General features: G+C 37.7%; 3 protein-coding genes and 1 non-coding gene across 4 annotated transcripts in view; 2 read left to right on the forward strand and 2 right to left on the reverse strand.

The window, feature by feature from the left end:
• The window catches only part of LOC134747208 (myotubularin-related protein 13), a 79256-nt gene extending 74156 nt beyond the window's left edge, over positions 1-5100 (reverse strand). The window contains exon 1 of the mRNA XM_063681809.1: positions 4592-5100. Coding sequence (XP_063537879.1) covers positions 4592-4646 — 55 coding nt within the window. The 5' untranslated portion in view covers positions 4647-5100. The remainder of the gene's footprint in view (positions 1-4591) is intronic.
• A 554-nt stretch (positions 5101-5654) lies between these two features.
• LOC134747203 (putative Ras-related protein Rab-33) lies at positions 5655-12053 on the forward strand. Its single transcript, XM_063681801.1, has 5 exons — positions 5655-5983; positions 6466-6585; positions 6744-6893; positions 8201-8314; positions 8434-12053. Exons 1-5 carry the CDS (start codon positions 5777-5779, stop codon positions 8515-8517), a joined length of 675 nt encoding a protein of 224 aa, XP_063537871.1. The 5' UTR covers positions 5655-5776; the 3' UTR covers positions 8518-12053.
• Positions 12054-12146: 93 nt separating this feature from the next.
• Trnaw-cca (transfer RNA tryptophan (anticodon CCA)) lies at positions 12147-12218 on the forward strand. Its single transcript has one exon. It is a non-coding gene; the product is annotated as a tRNA-Trp (tRNA).
• Positions 12219-12688: 470 nt separating this feature from the next.
• On the reverse strand, positions 12689-15119 carry LOC134747212 (alpha-N-acetylglucosaminidase). The gene has a single exon (XM_063681811.1). It carries the CDS (start codon positions 15068-15070, stop codon positions 12740-12742), a length of 2331 nt encoding a protein of 776 aa, XP_063537881.1. The 5' UTR covers positions 15071-15119; the 3' UTR covers positions 12689-12739.
• Positions 15120-17530: the final 2411 nt, after the last annotated feature.

A 17530-nucleotide genomic window follows, 5' to 3' on the forward strand; every position in this document is an offset into this window, starting at 1 on the left:
GCGTTTAATCATCATTTATGTTTGTTATTTTAAGTTATGGACTAGGTGCGCCAGAATTTTTATGGTCCTTAATTGATACGTATATACCTTTAAACGAGCAATTCTTGTATACATGTATGTATACCTATATATATTTCGTTGATCTCGGAAACGGCTCTAACGATTTCTATGAAATTTTCTTTATGGAGGTTTTTGGGAGCGAAAAATCGATCTAGCTAGGTCTTATGTCTGGGAAAACGCGCATTTTTGAGTTTTTATATGTTTTATATGTCTCCCAGATATTACGTATATAATGTGCGTAAAATTGTCTAGAGTAAAAGGAGACGGCAATCAATTTATTTAGGCACATACGCAGCTAATGAAATGAAATGAATATTCTTTAATTCAGACCATGTCCATATACAATTGAATTACATGTAAAATTAATATTAAATTATATAATAAATTTCATTTGTTAGTAGCAGCATTAAGCCTTACAACTAAGGTTAGTATATTGGCTAAGTTCTGTTTTGGTGCGAATAAAAGGAAAATAACGAGGTTTTCCTTTTTGCAATCAAATCATAATCAAACAGGAAGTGTGACAAATAGGTATTTTACCTTGGCATTGGCATTACTTTCATATGTAAAAAAATACAGGCACTATATGAGTTCACGTTACATAGTTCTCACAAATAACCTGTGAGAATCAATGTACAAGCTAAAAATCGCGTTTCGTTCGTCATGTTTATAAAAACCTTTCTCGTGACTGTACTGTAGTCACACCCTCAAATATATATGTATCTAAATACTCTACCTATTTTTTATTATGATACGATATACGTATCTATAGTATCTATACTGACGTCGTGTTTAGATACCAAATTATATGCATTTGTTTCCTCCGATAGGTACATCTAATGAGGACATACTGCATTTTAAAGGTAATTAAAAGGCATACATACATTAGGCAATACCTAAAAATATGTATCGGCATGAGATCAGACCAAGAAGAGCATTAACATGTAGGCCCAAGGCCAATTCAATAAGATGCATAGGAGAGCGTGATATCATTCGCGTCATAATTACTTCAATAGGGGCTATATACTGTTTGGGCCACAATAGACATTACTTACTAGTCACGGACTGAGAAACAGAAAATGAAATATTTTATGCACTATGCACTGTGGCAGGGGTCGGCAAACTGCGTCTCTTTGGAGGTATGATTGCGGCTCTTCAAGCGATCAAAAAAAAATCACATAGTATAGAGTTCAGAGACCACTGAAAACAACATTTGCGGCTCTTTGCGATTCCTAACACTGGTGATTTCTACTATGGGTGACTCTTCTTCTCACAAGTTTGTTGACCCCTGCACTATGGTAACAAAGACGTGTTACAATATAGGTATTTGGCAACATTGGTCGTCACTATTTATTTGACGCTCAACACTGAACCTACCAACCTACCTGAGTTCAAACTTGCCAACATTTGTCCAGATTGGATCAATTGGATGTTATTGTTATGCCACTTAATTTTAGGTATAAATTAAATAAGTATTTTCATATTTTCGAGACTTCACTATGGTTATTCCATAATATCCATACCTACCTATATGTAATAGGTAGGTAAATATGATAATCTAATGATGCACATTATTTAATAGTATTTTAAAAATTACTTAAAGGTCAGAGATTTTTTGATTAGCTGTATGTACAGTGTGTTGCTAAGTTGAAAAAATGGGTCCTTTAACATGTAATATGTTGAGGAATTATCCAGGATTCAACATACAATGTTAACTGTGAATCTTCGCTCTGCAATACAGCTGCAGCATGCAAAGACAAAGTTCAAAATCTAATTATAAATTAAATTTGCTTTATGAAAGTACGAGCATAGAGATAATAATGTTTATAGACTACTATCTTACTTCCTTATTTGTAAGGAGCATACAATTATAAAATAAATAAAGGTTTTACTTGGCCCTTATCTTTAATTTATTTAATTAATTATGTTTGCATTATCTTTAATTAACTTATGTAAATTAACATTCCCAGCATTTCAAAAGCACATAATATACCTATACACCTACACGTAATGGTACACCTATTGGCAAATTTGTTATCAAAAATGGCTAACAGTTTTTATAAAATTTATAATATATAATAAATATTAAGATTAAATATCAATTTAACTACAATTTCTGTATATATCAAACACACACAGTGTAACCAATAGTTTAGATTTCAAACTAAAACTAAAAACAAACTTTAATAAGTATAGTCGCTATCAGATATACGATATACATATATCATAGGGGGCGTTCAAATATTACGTAACGCAATTTTCGAACAATTAACTGAACTGTCATAGGGATCAACATTTGCCGCTTCAAGTATAATCAACAATGCCCACAGTGCATAATGCTTAAACCTGTTTGCTAATGAATGGAGGCATTTAGCATGTTCACACTGTTGTTTAACAGTTAATACCATGTAAGTGGGTTAAGTAATATCAACCAGTGAGATTGTTACACTTTTTACAATTTTAATACATGCATGCTACAGCGTCGACGAATTTGTTGAAACGTGTACTAACCCTAAGTAATTTATCTCCTAATTAATATGTATAAGCAAATTTATACCTTATAAATAAAAATGATGACTTGTTAAGCCATATGCGACCCTATTGTCTACTGTTTACGAACCTGCTTTGCTTAAAATATGTTTTATTTAATAATAATTAAGTTTAAGTGACATAAATACTTACTCTAGAAATGTTGTACCTACTATGTACCTACCTATTTTAATGACCTGTAAAACATTAACTTTTACCAATAAATGTCTTGTATCTTGTAATAGGTATTTTATGAAAATTTATGTTAAAAACTTTTATACTAGCTTGTATGTTGTTGTAGCTTGTATGTGGAAGGTCACTGACTTTCTGCCCTTTGAATGCATGAAACAAAACAATGTTTGTCAAATATCAAGTACTTTATTAGCTTTTGCATACTCCTAGACAAATTCTACTAAAACCATATTAATATTTAACCCATTTAAGGTTTAGCATGCAGATAAACCAGTAGGTTTATTATCGAAAAAAAAAACGTTTTTAAGGTGTATTATGTATTTTAATGTTAATTTGTATGTCAATTTTTAATATTTTATTTTGAAATTTTTATGTACATAGTTATAAAGTTGATGTTTTTGTTAGATCTCATCCCAAAAAACCCACATTTTGGCTATCAAACGTTTGATTATCCAAACTAGTCTCAGTCGCAATTAGTTCAGATAATTGAGGTTCTACTGTATTTACTTCTAATTAGTCCCTATAGTTTAATCAAATGACTAGGTAGTAACCACAGCAATTAAATAGCTATCAACTCAACACATTATTAAGCAGTCCACACACACATTTAGAAACACCCTGACCCTGAAGTTCAATGAACTTGATGACTCAGTCATTATATAGATCATGGTTGCTTATGGCTGCAAGAGATAACACCGGCAGTTAAAAACATTCATGGTTGTCATGTGCAGACAGTAAGTCAAGAGCATAATTTAAGATATGGGGTTGACAAGTGAAGGAATATATTTTTAGTAAGTTTTGTAGTTTTTTTATGGTAAGTTTATGTATATGTGGCAAACAAGCAGACGAATCGCCTGATGGTAAGCAGTTACCATATCCCATGGACACCCCGCAACACCAGAGTGGCTGTAAATGCATTGCCGGCCTATAAGAGTACACTTTTGGAAGGTTTGAAGGTCGTATCTGTCTGTAAATACCGCAGACAACAGCCCATTCCACAACTTAGTTTCTTGACATTTTGGTAGTCATTTTTTTAATAAAAAAGTTTGTAGCGTCAGGACCTCACAGGCAATTTTGATAAATTGGGTGTCGCACAATGTTTACCTTGGTTTGGGCTTTTTAATAACTTCCAAAAATGAAGATTCTTTAAATTAAGTAGCAGGTTTAACCTATTTACTAGTTTTAAAGATTAATGAAGCAAATTAGGTAAACAAAAATACGAAAGGGATGAAATAATTTAAAAAAAAGATCAGATTTAGTAAACCATACCATGATAACATCATAATTGTTATTTAACAAATTACCAAAGCAAACAGTATGCTTATTGTTTATACAGGTGAAATTGGTGACATAAATTTAATTCAAGTGTGCATTAACAGTAATTATATTTGTTTATTAATTAGTGCTCTAGAATTTTTCTGCTGTCACACACAGACCTTTGAGGAAAACTATTACAGGAATTACTAAATAATTTTATTTACTTTATATTATATGTATCTTGATAATTATGAATAGGAGAAATATTTTCGATGTGTAGTTACTAGGAAATTACTCAATTCCATTCCAATCGAGATAGGGGTTCGTTGGGGTGGATGGTTAACCCAGATGAAATAATCAACTATTTAACACATTTGTAAGTACTAATACAAATAAAATCATACATAATATACCATAACACCTGACTTCTCTTATCAGAATAGTAGAAATGAGATCGCAATCGCCTTATTCAAATCAAAACAGTGTCTGATAAGATAACGGCATAGCTGAAATACCTTCAGTACCGTCTGTTGATACGCGAGATAAAACAACTTACTTTCTTTCTCGTGGTCGAATCCCACAATCACGAAGTAGTCGACCAGCCGGGACATGGCAATCCTACCGCGACATCCAGCACAGAACACCACAATAACACCTTGTAATTAAATTACACTGATTTACACACATTTTGAACACACAAACTCTTGCCCCTGCATTTTCACTCGCGGACTCTCGCTACGTTATTCTTACGACTTGCATCCAAAACGGCCGCAAACTGCACACCATGCACTTCACGGAATGTAAACAACACTTTCATTTATCGCGAGCTAAGGAATTTTATTACAATAAGAAAGGCTAATTGCTTATTGAGAGGTTATACACTAGACATTTATACGAGTTAACGGTTTAAGGTTTTAATAATAAACTCCAAATACAAACAGCATATATACGTATTATTTGACCAAAAATTCGCACTGTTTGTAATACAATTTGTATTATTTTTGCACTTTGTTTGTCAGAGACCTTCACTCAGCCGACATACCCAAAAAACTGATTTTTTTTTACTACCATAAGTGCCAATTATAAAAAAAAAATGTTGCCGTTTTCTTTATTCTTTTTCTCCTATATAAGTAATTTGGTTAACATTCTTTTAATAAAAAAATATGTAAAAATCAAGAATAATACATTTAAAACATAAAATTAAATATTTTCTAGGTTTCAAACCTTCTATTTTATATTTACTACTTTTTTGTTTTTGGACGAAACATTAACGTCAATCAAATGTTGATTTAGCTGATTTCTGAACGTATTAGCTTATTTATGCAAATAAAAGGTCTTTAAATTATTAAATCATTTTTTGTGCAATATTATTAATTACAGCAAACAAAATAAAAGATAGTCATAAAAAGATTATTGATGTTTATTATTTTATGTAGTTGACTTATGAAAAATACCTAGTTGTTTTCAAATTAAAATGAGATCAAATCGTAATCAGAAGTGCTGACTATAAAATACCTGTCGATGTGGTATAATCCGACTAATTCTGAGAGACTTTGACATCTACTTCTATCTCTTTCTTTTGCTAAGTGTCAAGTATAATGTAAGAGATGAGATGAACCAGAACCACCAATTTCTTTATTTAGTCGTAGTATACTGATAATGTAAATAACGGGGTATCAAAATATTGATGTTTCCGTTTCATGATTCTTTTTAAAATAATTTTCGGAGTCTAAATTTATAAATGATCATGTCGGAGTCTGTAAGCCAGCAAGTACCAGGGCTAAATCTTAATAAAGTGTTTAAAATCATAGTTTTAGGCGATTCAGGCGTGGGTAAAACTTGTCTTACTTACCGTTTCTGCGAGGGTCAATTTTTAGATAAATCGGAGGCCACTATCGGTGTCGACTTCAGGGAGCGAATTGTTCGCATAAACAATGAAAACATAAGGGTAAGGACTTGTGCCTGTATAGTAGTTTACAATGTGTAATGATTTCACTCCTAAGTACATTGAAATCCTTGAATTGACACAGTTCATTGCTACAAACATATGGATAAAATTTCCATTGATTATTGCGAATTTAGGCGATTATAATAATGTAATTGTAGTGTATGGTTAATCTCTATCGACCTTAAATCATAACTAAAAAAAAACATTCCAAATTTGTTGCTTATTTTACCCATTCAAGTGCTTGAAATAGTGTGCCGCTTAATGGGATAACCCAGGATAACACTTAAATAACTTTATAGATTCTAATTGCATATTTTGTGTTACATGGAAACAAATATTTTTTGCGTTTTTAAATTCCGCAATATTATTTAAAGAAAAGAAAACCTTACAATTAAATTTCAGGATTACATTTCAGTTTTCAGAAATCATCTATCACATTTCTTTTTTTACTAATCAAGCTTAACTCTTGCTTGATATTTCAGCTTCAATTGTGGGACACGGCGGGCCAGGAGCGCTTCCGCAAGTCCATGGTGCAGCATTATTATCGGAATGTCCATGCTGTTGTCATTGTGTATGATGTCACTAAACCAGAAACATTCCATGTAAGGGCTATAACTTAATAAAACCAGTATTACTAGTTATGTTTTGTCTGATTATTTAAAACTTGGAAACCTATTATTATTTTCAGAAAAAAGCAACCCTTTGCTGAAATACTCAAGATAGAGATGTACTAAGTAATCTCTCTTGTTGATTTTTCCAGTCCATAGCAAGCTGGATGCTGGAAGTAGAGAGCCACGGGCTCATGAAGTCACCCCGGGTGCTAGTAGGCAACAAGTGCGACTGCGGCACGGCCGAGTCGCGTCTAGCCACCACATACGCGCAGCGGCTCGCCGACAAGTACGGGATGCCGGTGAGTACAACTCGATCATTGCTGATAGGACATATTTAAGCACCTCAGGCTTCAATCCTACAAGTCTTGACCCTGGGCTGTAACCGCACGCGTAAGTTTACGCCTTTGTGGTCAAGGGTAAAAAAAAAATTCAAACGCCATCACCATCACTGGTTCCATAAACAACTGGTAGAGAGCAAATGAGAATGTTATTTTCCATTTAGATGGTGAAAATGGGGTTCAAATTTTTAACAACTTCTACATGGAATTAAATAACGAACATAAATAATAAATTAATACCAATCAAAATTGCGGCCTCAAATTTTCTTCCTCGCGTTATCCCGGCATTTTTGCCATGGCTCATGGGGTCCGCTTGGCAACTAATTCCATGACTTGGCGTGGGCACTAGTTTTTACGAAAGCGACTGCAATCTGACCTTCCATCGCAGAGGGTAATAGACCTTATTCGGAATAATCCGGTTTCCTCAACGGAAAGCGACGTAAATATCAAATAATATTTTGTACATAAGTTCCGAAAAACGCATTGGTACGAGCCGGGGTTTGAACCCGCGACCTCGGGATTGACAGTCGCACGCTCGTACCGCTAGGACACCAGCACTTTTATATATACAGCGTCAAATCAAACAAAAACTCATATTCACTACTCACTACACAATCAAACTAATATAGCTTTGATAAGATTAGAATTGAGGTCATTGATAGAAATTGATTTGCTATCCAAATGTAGGCTCGAGCAAGAATTTAAATAATTAGTAAACAAATAGGAGATAATTTCGCACAAATCAACCTAGACCTAGTCACAAACTATTTTTTTTTTTTTTTACATACACACAACCATCAATTACAGGAAATCCTAATTCAACAGTATGGAAATTGACACAAAAATAGGTACAATACATTAGCTTACAGATTACAGTAGCACAATACGTAAAGCGTAGCCCTTGTGAATTCGTTCAGAGAACAAGAGAACAAATCTAACTCGATCGCTACTCGATTAAGGGTTCGAATTGCGCGCGTAAAGGGGGCCTGGCGAAGGAGTTGCGTTCGAGCGAGCGGCTCGGCCAGCAGGCTCGGCCGCCGCCGCCGCCACACATACCGATCCGGTACGTTCAAACGCACCTCTGCCAGGACTCCAGGGTTGCACAACTTGCCCCGCACCAACCTAAATATATATGAAGCTAGCCCCAGCTCCCTTCTAACTTCTAGTTTATTGTATCCTACCACTAAGCAGAATAATATGAGTACCTACACCTACAGACTAAAGATATGTAAATGATGTAATATATGTTTTGTTTTGTATGTGTCCAGCTTTTTGAGACATCAGCTCTTCTTGACGCTGAATGCGGGACCGTGGAGTCAATCTTCATGACGCTGGCTCACAAATTGTACTCTAAACAGCCTCTCAGGGTCATCAGTGTTCAGGTGAATATTATTTCTTCCATTCTATATTCGAGTAACTTACTTTATGATAACTCGCATATCGCATAAAAGAACATAAATTTCATGCCCGTCTTCTAATAAAAAAATATTATTTTTTCTAGGGCGAAAACGGGCCGGGAACAGTAAAGCTAGCACGCAAGAAGCCGAGAACCACTCCACCCAACGAGAGCTGCCTTTGCAGCTAAACCACAAATCCATCAACTGCGCCGTTAGAGACGTATGTCTAATTGGTTCCTTTTTAGAGTTCCGTGCCCAAAGGGTAAAAACGGGACCCTATTACTAAGACTCCGCTGTCCGTCCGTCCGTCCGTCTGTCTGTCACCAGGCTGTATCTCATGAACCGTGATAGCTAGACAGTTGAAATTTTCACAGATCATGTATTTCTGTTGCAGCTATAACAACAAATACTAAAAACACAATAAAATAAATATTGTATGAGCCCCACTTACATACAACGAACGTGATTTTTTTGCCATTTTTTTGCGTAATGGTACGGAACCCTTCGTCCGTGAGTCCGACTCGCACTTGGCCGGTTTTTAAATACCTACGACAAAACAATTTAAACCCAAAAAAAGGGTTCTTCAAAAAGGTACAGGTATCCTATCGTGCGCGTTATCGTGAACCTTTTCGGAACGTTAAACGCAAAATAAGAGGTCTCCGAAAAGGTTCAGGGTCAATACAGTAACGCATATGGACATGTACGGACACCCCTGGAATTAACATGCAAAGGGTTGAATTTAGTTGCCCACGGACTACCAAATGAAAATAATTTCTTGAGCCTATTTATGTTGAAGATCCTGTTGCACCGACTACTATTGACGGAATGATCATTGATCAACATTAGTAGATATGTGAAAAACGATTTTAAATTAGTATTCATCAAAATATCAAACCTGTATTGAGGCATATTATCTGTACATACTATGAGGTGCCAAATTAATAGAGTCAAACCAAGAAAAGTGTGCAAAAGTTTTGACAGCACATCAAACTTCTATGAAATTATGACGTATAAATAACACTGGCACTGCGTGTGCTGTCAAAATCTCTGCAGACTTTTCTTGGTCTACAAAATATTTAATAAAATGATTTGATTTGTTCCCAAAATTGTTCATAGATGGCAGCACCAGTCTCTCTCGCTATAACGTAATTCCGTAAGGAATTCGTTTAGGAGGTGCAAGCGCGCACTGCTTGCCCTTAGAGCTGGTCAAGGACGCCTAGTCTTACTAAGATGGCATATAGTCGAGAAATTGGGACGAGTACCGCCGTGGCGGGGTGGCCTGGGGGTTCATGGCGTTAGCCGCGATAGCTAAAGACTGCAACCCTATGAGGTACAGAACATTACGGCCCAAAGAATCTGGAATTTTCTGGACTCAACGGGCATTAGTAATGAACTTTAAAGGGCCGTCACAATAGATCACTGCTTGGTCGCCGTGACACTCACAGGCCCACAACACCCCAACAATAATAATAATAGCTAAAGACACCGGTTCGAATCCGGCCTTCACCTCTGGAGGGCTTCGTCACTTTTTCTTTAATATATGTCATCTATTAAGCCGCTCCAGACTACGCGGCGCGATTCGCGCACGAGTGTGGAGGGGGCTTTACAGTTTATAATTTATGAACGAATATAAACTACCCCTAACTATTTATGACAAGAATTGCCAGTAGGTTTAGTGATGTCTATGAAATGCTCTCTTGGTGGATGGTGGACCGTTAGAAGAAGCATGCAGGGTCCCAATAGTACTAAATATTTTTAAGGGGTCTGCTAGTGTAAACTCCCTTGCGTTGGCCACGTAAAGTCGCCATCAGATGTATCGGAGCGGCCAAGGTAGTCAAAAACATCTGAACACACACTCTAACGCCTTGACAATAGAGTAGTGTTTAGATATTTGTGAGCACCTTGGCCGCTCCGATATATTTGATGGTGACTGTACAGCGAGCTGCAAATGTTTCCAGTTGACTTACTTTATAAATGGAATTCATATATAAAGTGGGTGTGCACTTCTGCAGCTATGTTTACATAGCAAAAAGCTTATATGGATGTAAACCCAGCTAGAAATGTATTAACCATAACAAGATGCTAGAAATGTATTAACTTGCTTAAATTGTGTTTGAAATATGTTAAATCTTGCAGCAATAAACCAACCATGCAATAAGGCTTATTGCGTGGCGTCTTCGTTGGCGCTTTTCTTATGATTACATGTCATAGTACATCTACTAACCTCCTAAGTCCCAGCTTTTTTTAAACGTCATAGTCCTGACTATTTACAACTCTATGGACTGTCAGAATACTCCGCGCGAGCATTCAAATTTGAAAGCGGGGGGCATCTAACTAAACATTTTGTACCAAAATATGTACTATCCGTGTTTATTACTATAGTAATTTACTTAATGCTGGGATTGAAGGGTTTATTATGTACAAAATTTGGTACCGCAGGACTTAGGAGGTTATAGCAGTTATTGAATAACTGTTTTAGTAGATACTCTGACATGTAATCATAAGATGTGCCCATCAACATATCTGAACAAAAGTGAACTGCCAAAGATTTTTAAATAAACGAGTGAACATGTGAGTGGTCCGATGAAGTCCGATCTTGTGCTAGATATTAAATAATTATGTGTTAGCGCCATCTAGTGACAAAACGGCAATTAAAAATCAATGCCAGAAAATGACAATTCATATACAGTCGCCACAAAGATAGATATAACTCCGTAATAGATGGATACAGTCTAAGGAAAAAACGTGCCTCGAAAATCAAGAAAATTTGATTCTCGTTCAGAGGGCGCTACTAGTTTTGGCCAACTGTCGTATAGATGGCGTTGACGGTTTCGTTTGTTATTTATCAATTTTAACGCATATCAGTGACAGAACATGGGTCAAAATTATAAAAATAATTAATGCAAATAAAAAAAATCATTTATCCATATTTAAATACATTTTATCGTATTTTTATAAATCTTTATTTTTAGTTTTAAAGTGTGTCGACAGATGGCAGTGAATTTACTGGGGTTACAAAATTTACTATGACAGTACCGCTCTAGTATAAGTTACTCTATGAGTCGCCATCAGAGGCATCAGATATATCGGAGCGGCCGAGGTGTTCACAATATCTGAACACGCACTCTAACGCCTTGACAATAGAGACGTGTTCAGATATTTGTGAGCACCTTGACTGCTCCGATATATCTGACGGCGACTGTACCATAGCAAAGAGAATTTTAAATAGAGGCGTATTGACAAAGTAAATTTTGTAGTCACAGTCAATTTACTGCCATCTTTCGACAGATGGTTAAAAGTTTTAGAACGCCATTTGACTTTGATCCTTATTCTCACTGATGTGTTAAATATCAGAAAGGACAGAAAGTATCATGTGTCGAAAGATCAAAGATGGCTTGACAATCCATTTCTTTACTATATTCTCTTTGCCCATAGGTATACAAATTCGTCTTATTAAAAAAGACATAATTGGCATAAATATAGTTAACATACTACAGAATAGCTTTATAGTCCTATTTCATTTAATCATACAATAATAAAATCTAAATATGCATTTTATTTGTAAAAAAAACTTGATATAAAGTTGAATGTATAGGGTTAATAAAATTAAAATCAAATTGGCATAAGTCAATTCTATTACTTATTTTATAATTGTATTGTAGAAATAAACCAAATGTTATTTATTTTCAGATTTAAATGTAAGAAATAAAATTATAACAAAAGTTATTAGTTTTTCACTGCCAATATCGTTTATCTGATTAGTGATTATATTATAATGTTAGCGATAGTGTAGTCCATTTTCGCGCTCACCGTCAACGACTCCGTGGCGCAACGGTAGCGCGTCTGACTCCAGATCAGAAGGTTGCGTGTTCAAATCACGTCGGGGTCATACATTTGTTTTTGTATTTTTTTGTTGAATGCTAAAGAATTGTTTTTTTTTGTTGTGACATTTTTTTATTTTATATATTTTCTGTTAGAATTTTTGATATTTGCGTCAGTAATGTCGTGCTGCAATACTGCTGCACTATGTAATATTATTTACATTGTGCTAGGAACGGGATACGGGATACGCGGGAACAATATAGGCCTTTACCCTTCAGCACCTGCATGAAATAAGATCTTTTTCGAGCAAGTGTGATGAAAAGGTTTATTTGACTATCATTGAAAAAAAACAGTGTGTGAGTTTGGTAGTACGCCAACGCCATAGAAACCGAGTTTAAACTACAACTATTTGAAGAACGCAACTGCAACTGCACCCCAACTGTGTTTTTCGACTAGGTTGGTTGCAGTTTAAAAGCGGTCACTATAATCACCATAGGCCCTAGAAATAAAAAGCACTAAGTAATCGGTCTTAGATATTTATTAATACCTATTTTAACATCAATCTGAGATTTACATTGGTTCCTGCTTTTACGAGGGTGTTGTGGCAAGCATGACTACAGTAGGCTGGTCATATGTGGACTGAAGCTCATCATCCGTGACGTCAGCTAAGGTGGTCCTGGTCCCAGGCTCAGGCCTGAGCACGCTCAGAGGCAGATCCTTCACCCCTGGCACGAACGCCCACTTCTGGTACAGCGCCAGAGCTAAACTCTTCACGTCAACTGACGGAAGACTGTCTATCTGCACGTACAAGAATTGTTCTTCAACCGTAGCTCTGACTAATCTTTGCGTGCTGGCTTCGTCGAAAAATTCGCCTCGAACCTTAGCCATCAATGCCGCGTCCAGGAATGCTCGCCAGCGCGGAATATAATAGTAGTGGAACATCTCTGCCCATTGCTTGCACGCGTAATCCGTAATTTCTCCATTCGGCCCCCACAAAGTTATCTGGTTGCGTGCATTCAGATCGTACTGTAATGTTTGCTCAGGCCCGTTAGCGAAGCCTCTCGCTTTAGACAGCCAGTTGTCGAGCGCGAAGTCGCGGTTGCCAGACAAGATTCGTTCCATGTCCTGCATCGCGTCGAGGAATAAACTTATAGACGAGTTGAACACCCAAGTGTTGGAGAAACGGTCGCTCTGTAGATTCACGTAAAGCTGCTCGGCGCGGTACTGCAACGCTTGCCGTGTGATATCTACCAGGTCGTGGTAGTATCCTGGAGAGTAGCAGTCGGTGTTGGACACTTCTACGAATTTTTTAAACGCTTGGAAAAGATCATGACTCTTGTACCATGCCCAGGGTCTTATTCTGAAGCTGGGTCGTCGAGTTACGACGTATTTGCCTCGGATTTTGTTGAGGCCGTCAAAGCTATAAACGCTTTTGAGGAGGTAGCGCCAAGCGGACGCTGTTTCGTTGCAGCCGTAGCGGCGCTCAGCGTAGGCTGTAACCCACCTGTCGAGATCCACGGGCGCGTGCCGCCACGCTGACTCCAGCATCAGCTCGTACACCACGTAGTTCTGGTTGATCCCCTCGGGCGTGAGCCCCACACCGATCATCGTGCTGTTGGCCTTCGAGCGCGCCGTATATACGTCACTGTTGATGGTTTTCATGTTCCCGAACATGCCCAGTGTGCCGCCGAAGTTGTGCAGCATGCACCACACGAACGGCTGCCCGAAATACTGCTGATACAAGTCGTACTGCGGCCATTGTTCTGATTGTAGGTCTAATATCAACATGCGCCCCGAGGGAACCGCGGTCAGGAACGCTTTAACTCTTTCCATCGGCCATAGAATTGTATCGTGAACGAACATCCAATTTTGCAGAAGCCAGACAGCACTATCATCGGATTCCTTTAAAGTTGTGTAAATAGCATGAGCTGTATTTTTAACTAGAGCGGTGGACCAGGACTGAATCTTCACTTCGTTAAAAGGATCGGCGGTGTAGATATGATTTGTTCCGGATCCGTCTGTGACTTCGGTTAGGAATTGTTTGCCGAGCTCTTTGAACAAAGGTTCGTTTGGATCGAGGAACGATCCGCAGCAGTAGTCACTATCGAACTTATTCCATGTTTCAACGGCATGAATAGTCACATTAGGGTAGATTCTGGAGAAAGCCTTCGGGACGTGACCGTTGAATGCGGGGAGAACAGGAATGATGCCGAGCTGGAACATATAATCGAGGATGCTGCTCTGTATGTCACGCTGTGCCTCGTGCCAAGACTTGGTGAGCGGGCCGGCCCAGCCGCGGACATTACCCATGCGGTTCCAGGCTAAGAAAGCTGGTCCGGTGAAGTGGTCGTTAATCTCTTCATCTGTCAATCCAAGGCGGCGGTAGATGCGTGTCCAAGCGGTCTCCTGGGCAACCGGAGCCAACGCCAGATTTATACCATTGAGAGCCATCCATTCTACATGCTGCTGCCAGTCTGGAGCGCTCCACCACGCGAAGCTGTACGAAGCCGTGCACACGTTTTGATAATACCGGAATCTGTCGTTAGCGGTCACCACTTCAGAGACTTCGGGCAGCGGACTTGGAATGCTGATACGCTGGTTCTGCCAACCAATATGGCTTTTGCAGTACTTCTTGAGATAATAATTGAACCCCCAAACTGCAGCGACGCCCGTACTTGCCCGTATATGTAACACTCCCTGGCTCGTCCATAAAGAAAACACATCTTTCTTGTCACTAAACAATATCGGATTAACTTCTACGATTACGCCGCTCATGTATTTCGATATGATATTGGACGCTGCATTCTGTTGAACGGTGGCTGGTGTTTTCGTTTGTAATTTGGTCGGGTCTAGGTACTCTAGGTTTAACGCGGATGCTAATAATAACTTGGTTAGAAGAACAATGAGCCGTGGTTTCATGGCGACAGCGGGACTCGCACTGAAAGCCGAGAGCCGAGACGCTTGTTTACAAGGGGCTACTTGGCTTATAGTTGATACGTGATCAATGACCCGTGCTCTGCGCTGACAGCGCTCGCCGCTCACTGTCCGTCCGTTTTATCGTGAATAGATCCTATAATAACACGAGCGTTCTATTTATAGATTTATACCATCCCGTCTTTTGACGAGCACTTGACAACAATGGCTTCTTATGTACTTAATGGATTGGAATGCAAGTTTTTGACATCTCTTTGTAGCGATGAAACATTTTGTTTATGGGTGTAGGGATCGACTGGATAGGGGATCGCTTTTCAGTAATGGTACCGCCTGTTGTTTACGTCTTTTGTTATGCTTTAGATAGGTAGGTACCTAATACTTACCTACCTACCGCTTTAAGATCTGCAGATCGAGTTTTTCTTGAGCTGTGCAAAAATTACATAGGTATTATCGACAATATAAAATAGAAATTACTGCTATAAGTCATCAATATTCGATACGGTTCAATAAAAATAAGATAATTTGTATTCCATGATACAAAATAGTCTATTGAACCGGACCGTAATCTCGCATTCTCTTTATTAGTTTATTTATCTTTTAAGAAACATCGTAAAGGCATATCGTCATTACCACGAATTAAGTCATTACCATTATCTAAAAACTAATTAAGCGTGGCCATACCGCAATACTGATTAAATGTATTGTAACAATAACAATTTGTTCGAATGAGATTGCTACCTTTCGTATGCTCCTATCAAAAATTTGCCATATACCAAATCCCTAAAGAGAGTGAAAAGGGGAGTGGAATTGAGAGATGAATTGCCTGATAATTGATATCTAGAACTTAAGCTTATACTCAAATTGAAAGATTGCTATTACACTTTATCCAGGCGCTTAACTTACTCTAGATGCTGTTACTGATTCCACGCAGACGAAGTCGCGGGCAAAAGCTAGTTCTATATAATTCGATTAGAGTAATTTTACAAACACTGTCAAAAGTAAAATAGTTATTTACGATACAAGTACGGTCGTGTTTTAATTTATCGCCACTCGTTTCGAATTTCCTTTTCGCACGTGTATCGTACAACGTTTTACAGTACATATGGCCCTTTAAACTTTCGACACATGCACGAAAAGTGCTCTTTACGCACTAGTGCGAGAAAGTAGCACCATATGTACTGTAAAGTGTATACTTTTTGCAAATAATTTATTTAAAACTAAACTAGGTGTATAAGTTATGGTTGGGGAGCCCAAGAGGGGATTTAAGAAGTTGCTCGAGCGCGTCAGGTTAAGATGTGAGTGATATCTTGCTACCCGTGGAGTCTACCTTAACCACTTTTAGCCGTCTATGTTGAGCCGTTGGTTGGTGGGGGGTTCAACCAAACGTTAAGCAGATTGTGGATTTGGTCATTTTAGTCAAGTAATGCTATTACTTTTTTTTTCTTTTTTTTTTTTACTAGCCTTTTATGGTGTCCCACTGCTGGGCAAAGGCCTCTCCCCTTGTCTTCCACGACTCCCGATATAGTGCTTAGTCCGGCCAGTTGTTGAGAAAGGTGTTATTACTAAATCTGACAATTATTTGTACGCATTTCCTTAATCTGACGTGACGGTTACAATGTGAAAATCGGGCGTTAAACTTGTGATCGTCAGATTAAGGAAATGCGTACAAATAAATGTCAGATTAAGTTACTAGAAAAATTATAGCATTATATATAACTTGGACCAAAACAATTAAATCCATAATCCACATAACGATTTTTTTAACCCTCCACCGACCCCCGAAATTTAAAAAAATCTGTAGACGCTTTCTTGCTCGCTGGAAAAGAAAACTATATTTATTTATTTAATCTTTATTGCACAAAAGAAAAAACTTTACAGTACAAAAGGCGGACTTAATGCCATAAGGCATTCTCTACCAGTCAACCTTAAGGCTAAGCAGAGATTGTGGGCGGTGCTACAAATACAACAGCAAAAAAAAAGACATATAATCACATATATACAAATATAATATACATATGTACTACCTATCCTTTTTGTCTTCCTATCACCTAATCTTTCGATTCCAATAGGTCTCTACGGCGCTCGAGTAATTAGACATTTAGCATCGCCGGCTCCCCAGCTATTAGTATTGGAACGAAGTGCCTTATCGCACGGTACGAACTTGGCGGATGGGGGAAAGGCGAAAAAAAGTGTAAGTTTTCCGTCACGATCTTTTCTTAACTTCGTTCCAACCGAGTGTTCCATGAACATGGAAATGATTACCTCATATGTAATGTGAAAAAGAAAAGTGTAAGAGTTTTCCGTCACGAGTTTCTGTCACGACCCTTTCTTAACTTCGTTCCAATCCAACAGTGTTCTACGACACACGCATTTTTTCCCTTAATATTGAAAAATAACAGATAAAGGTTAGTTTAAACGCATGGGCTCTCAGGCTTTAACTTTTAT

Source organism: Cydia strobilella, chromosome 14 (assembly GCF_947568885.1).
Source record: "Cydia strobilella chromosome 14, ilCydStro3.1, whole genome shotgun sequence".
Classification (NCBI taxonomy): Eukaryota; Metazoa; Arthropoda; class Insecta; order Lepidoptera; family Tortricidae; genus Cydia; species Cydia strobilella.

What these genes read in the sequence shown, in the direction of transcription:
- LOC134747203 (XM_063681801.1), top strand. Translation starts at nt 5,777, where the DNA reads ATGATCATGTCGGAGTCTGTAAGCCAGCAAGTACCAGGGCTAAATCTT. An exon ending in TAAACAATGAAAACATAAGG is followed by an intron (nt 5,984 to 6,465) that starts GTAAGGACTTGT and finishes TTGATATTTCAG; the next exon opens with CTTCAATTGTGGGACACGGC. An exon ending in CCGACAAGTACGGGATGCCG is followed by an intron (nt 6,894 to 8,200) that starts GTGAGTACAACT and finishes GTATGTGTCCAG; the next exon opens with CTTTTTGAGACATCAGCTCT.
- LOC134747212 (XM_063681811.1), bottom strand. Translation starts at nt 15,070, where the DNA reads ATGAAACCACGGCTCATTGTTCTTCTAACCAAGTTATTATTAGCATCC.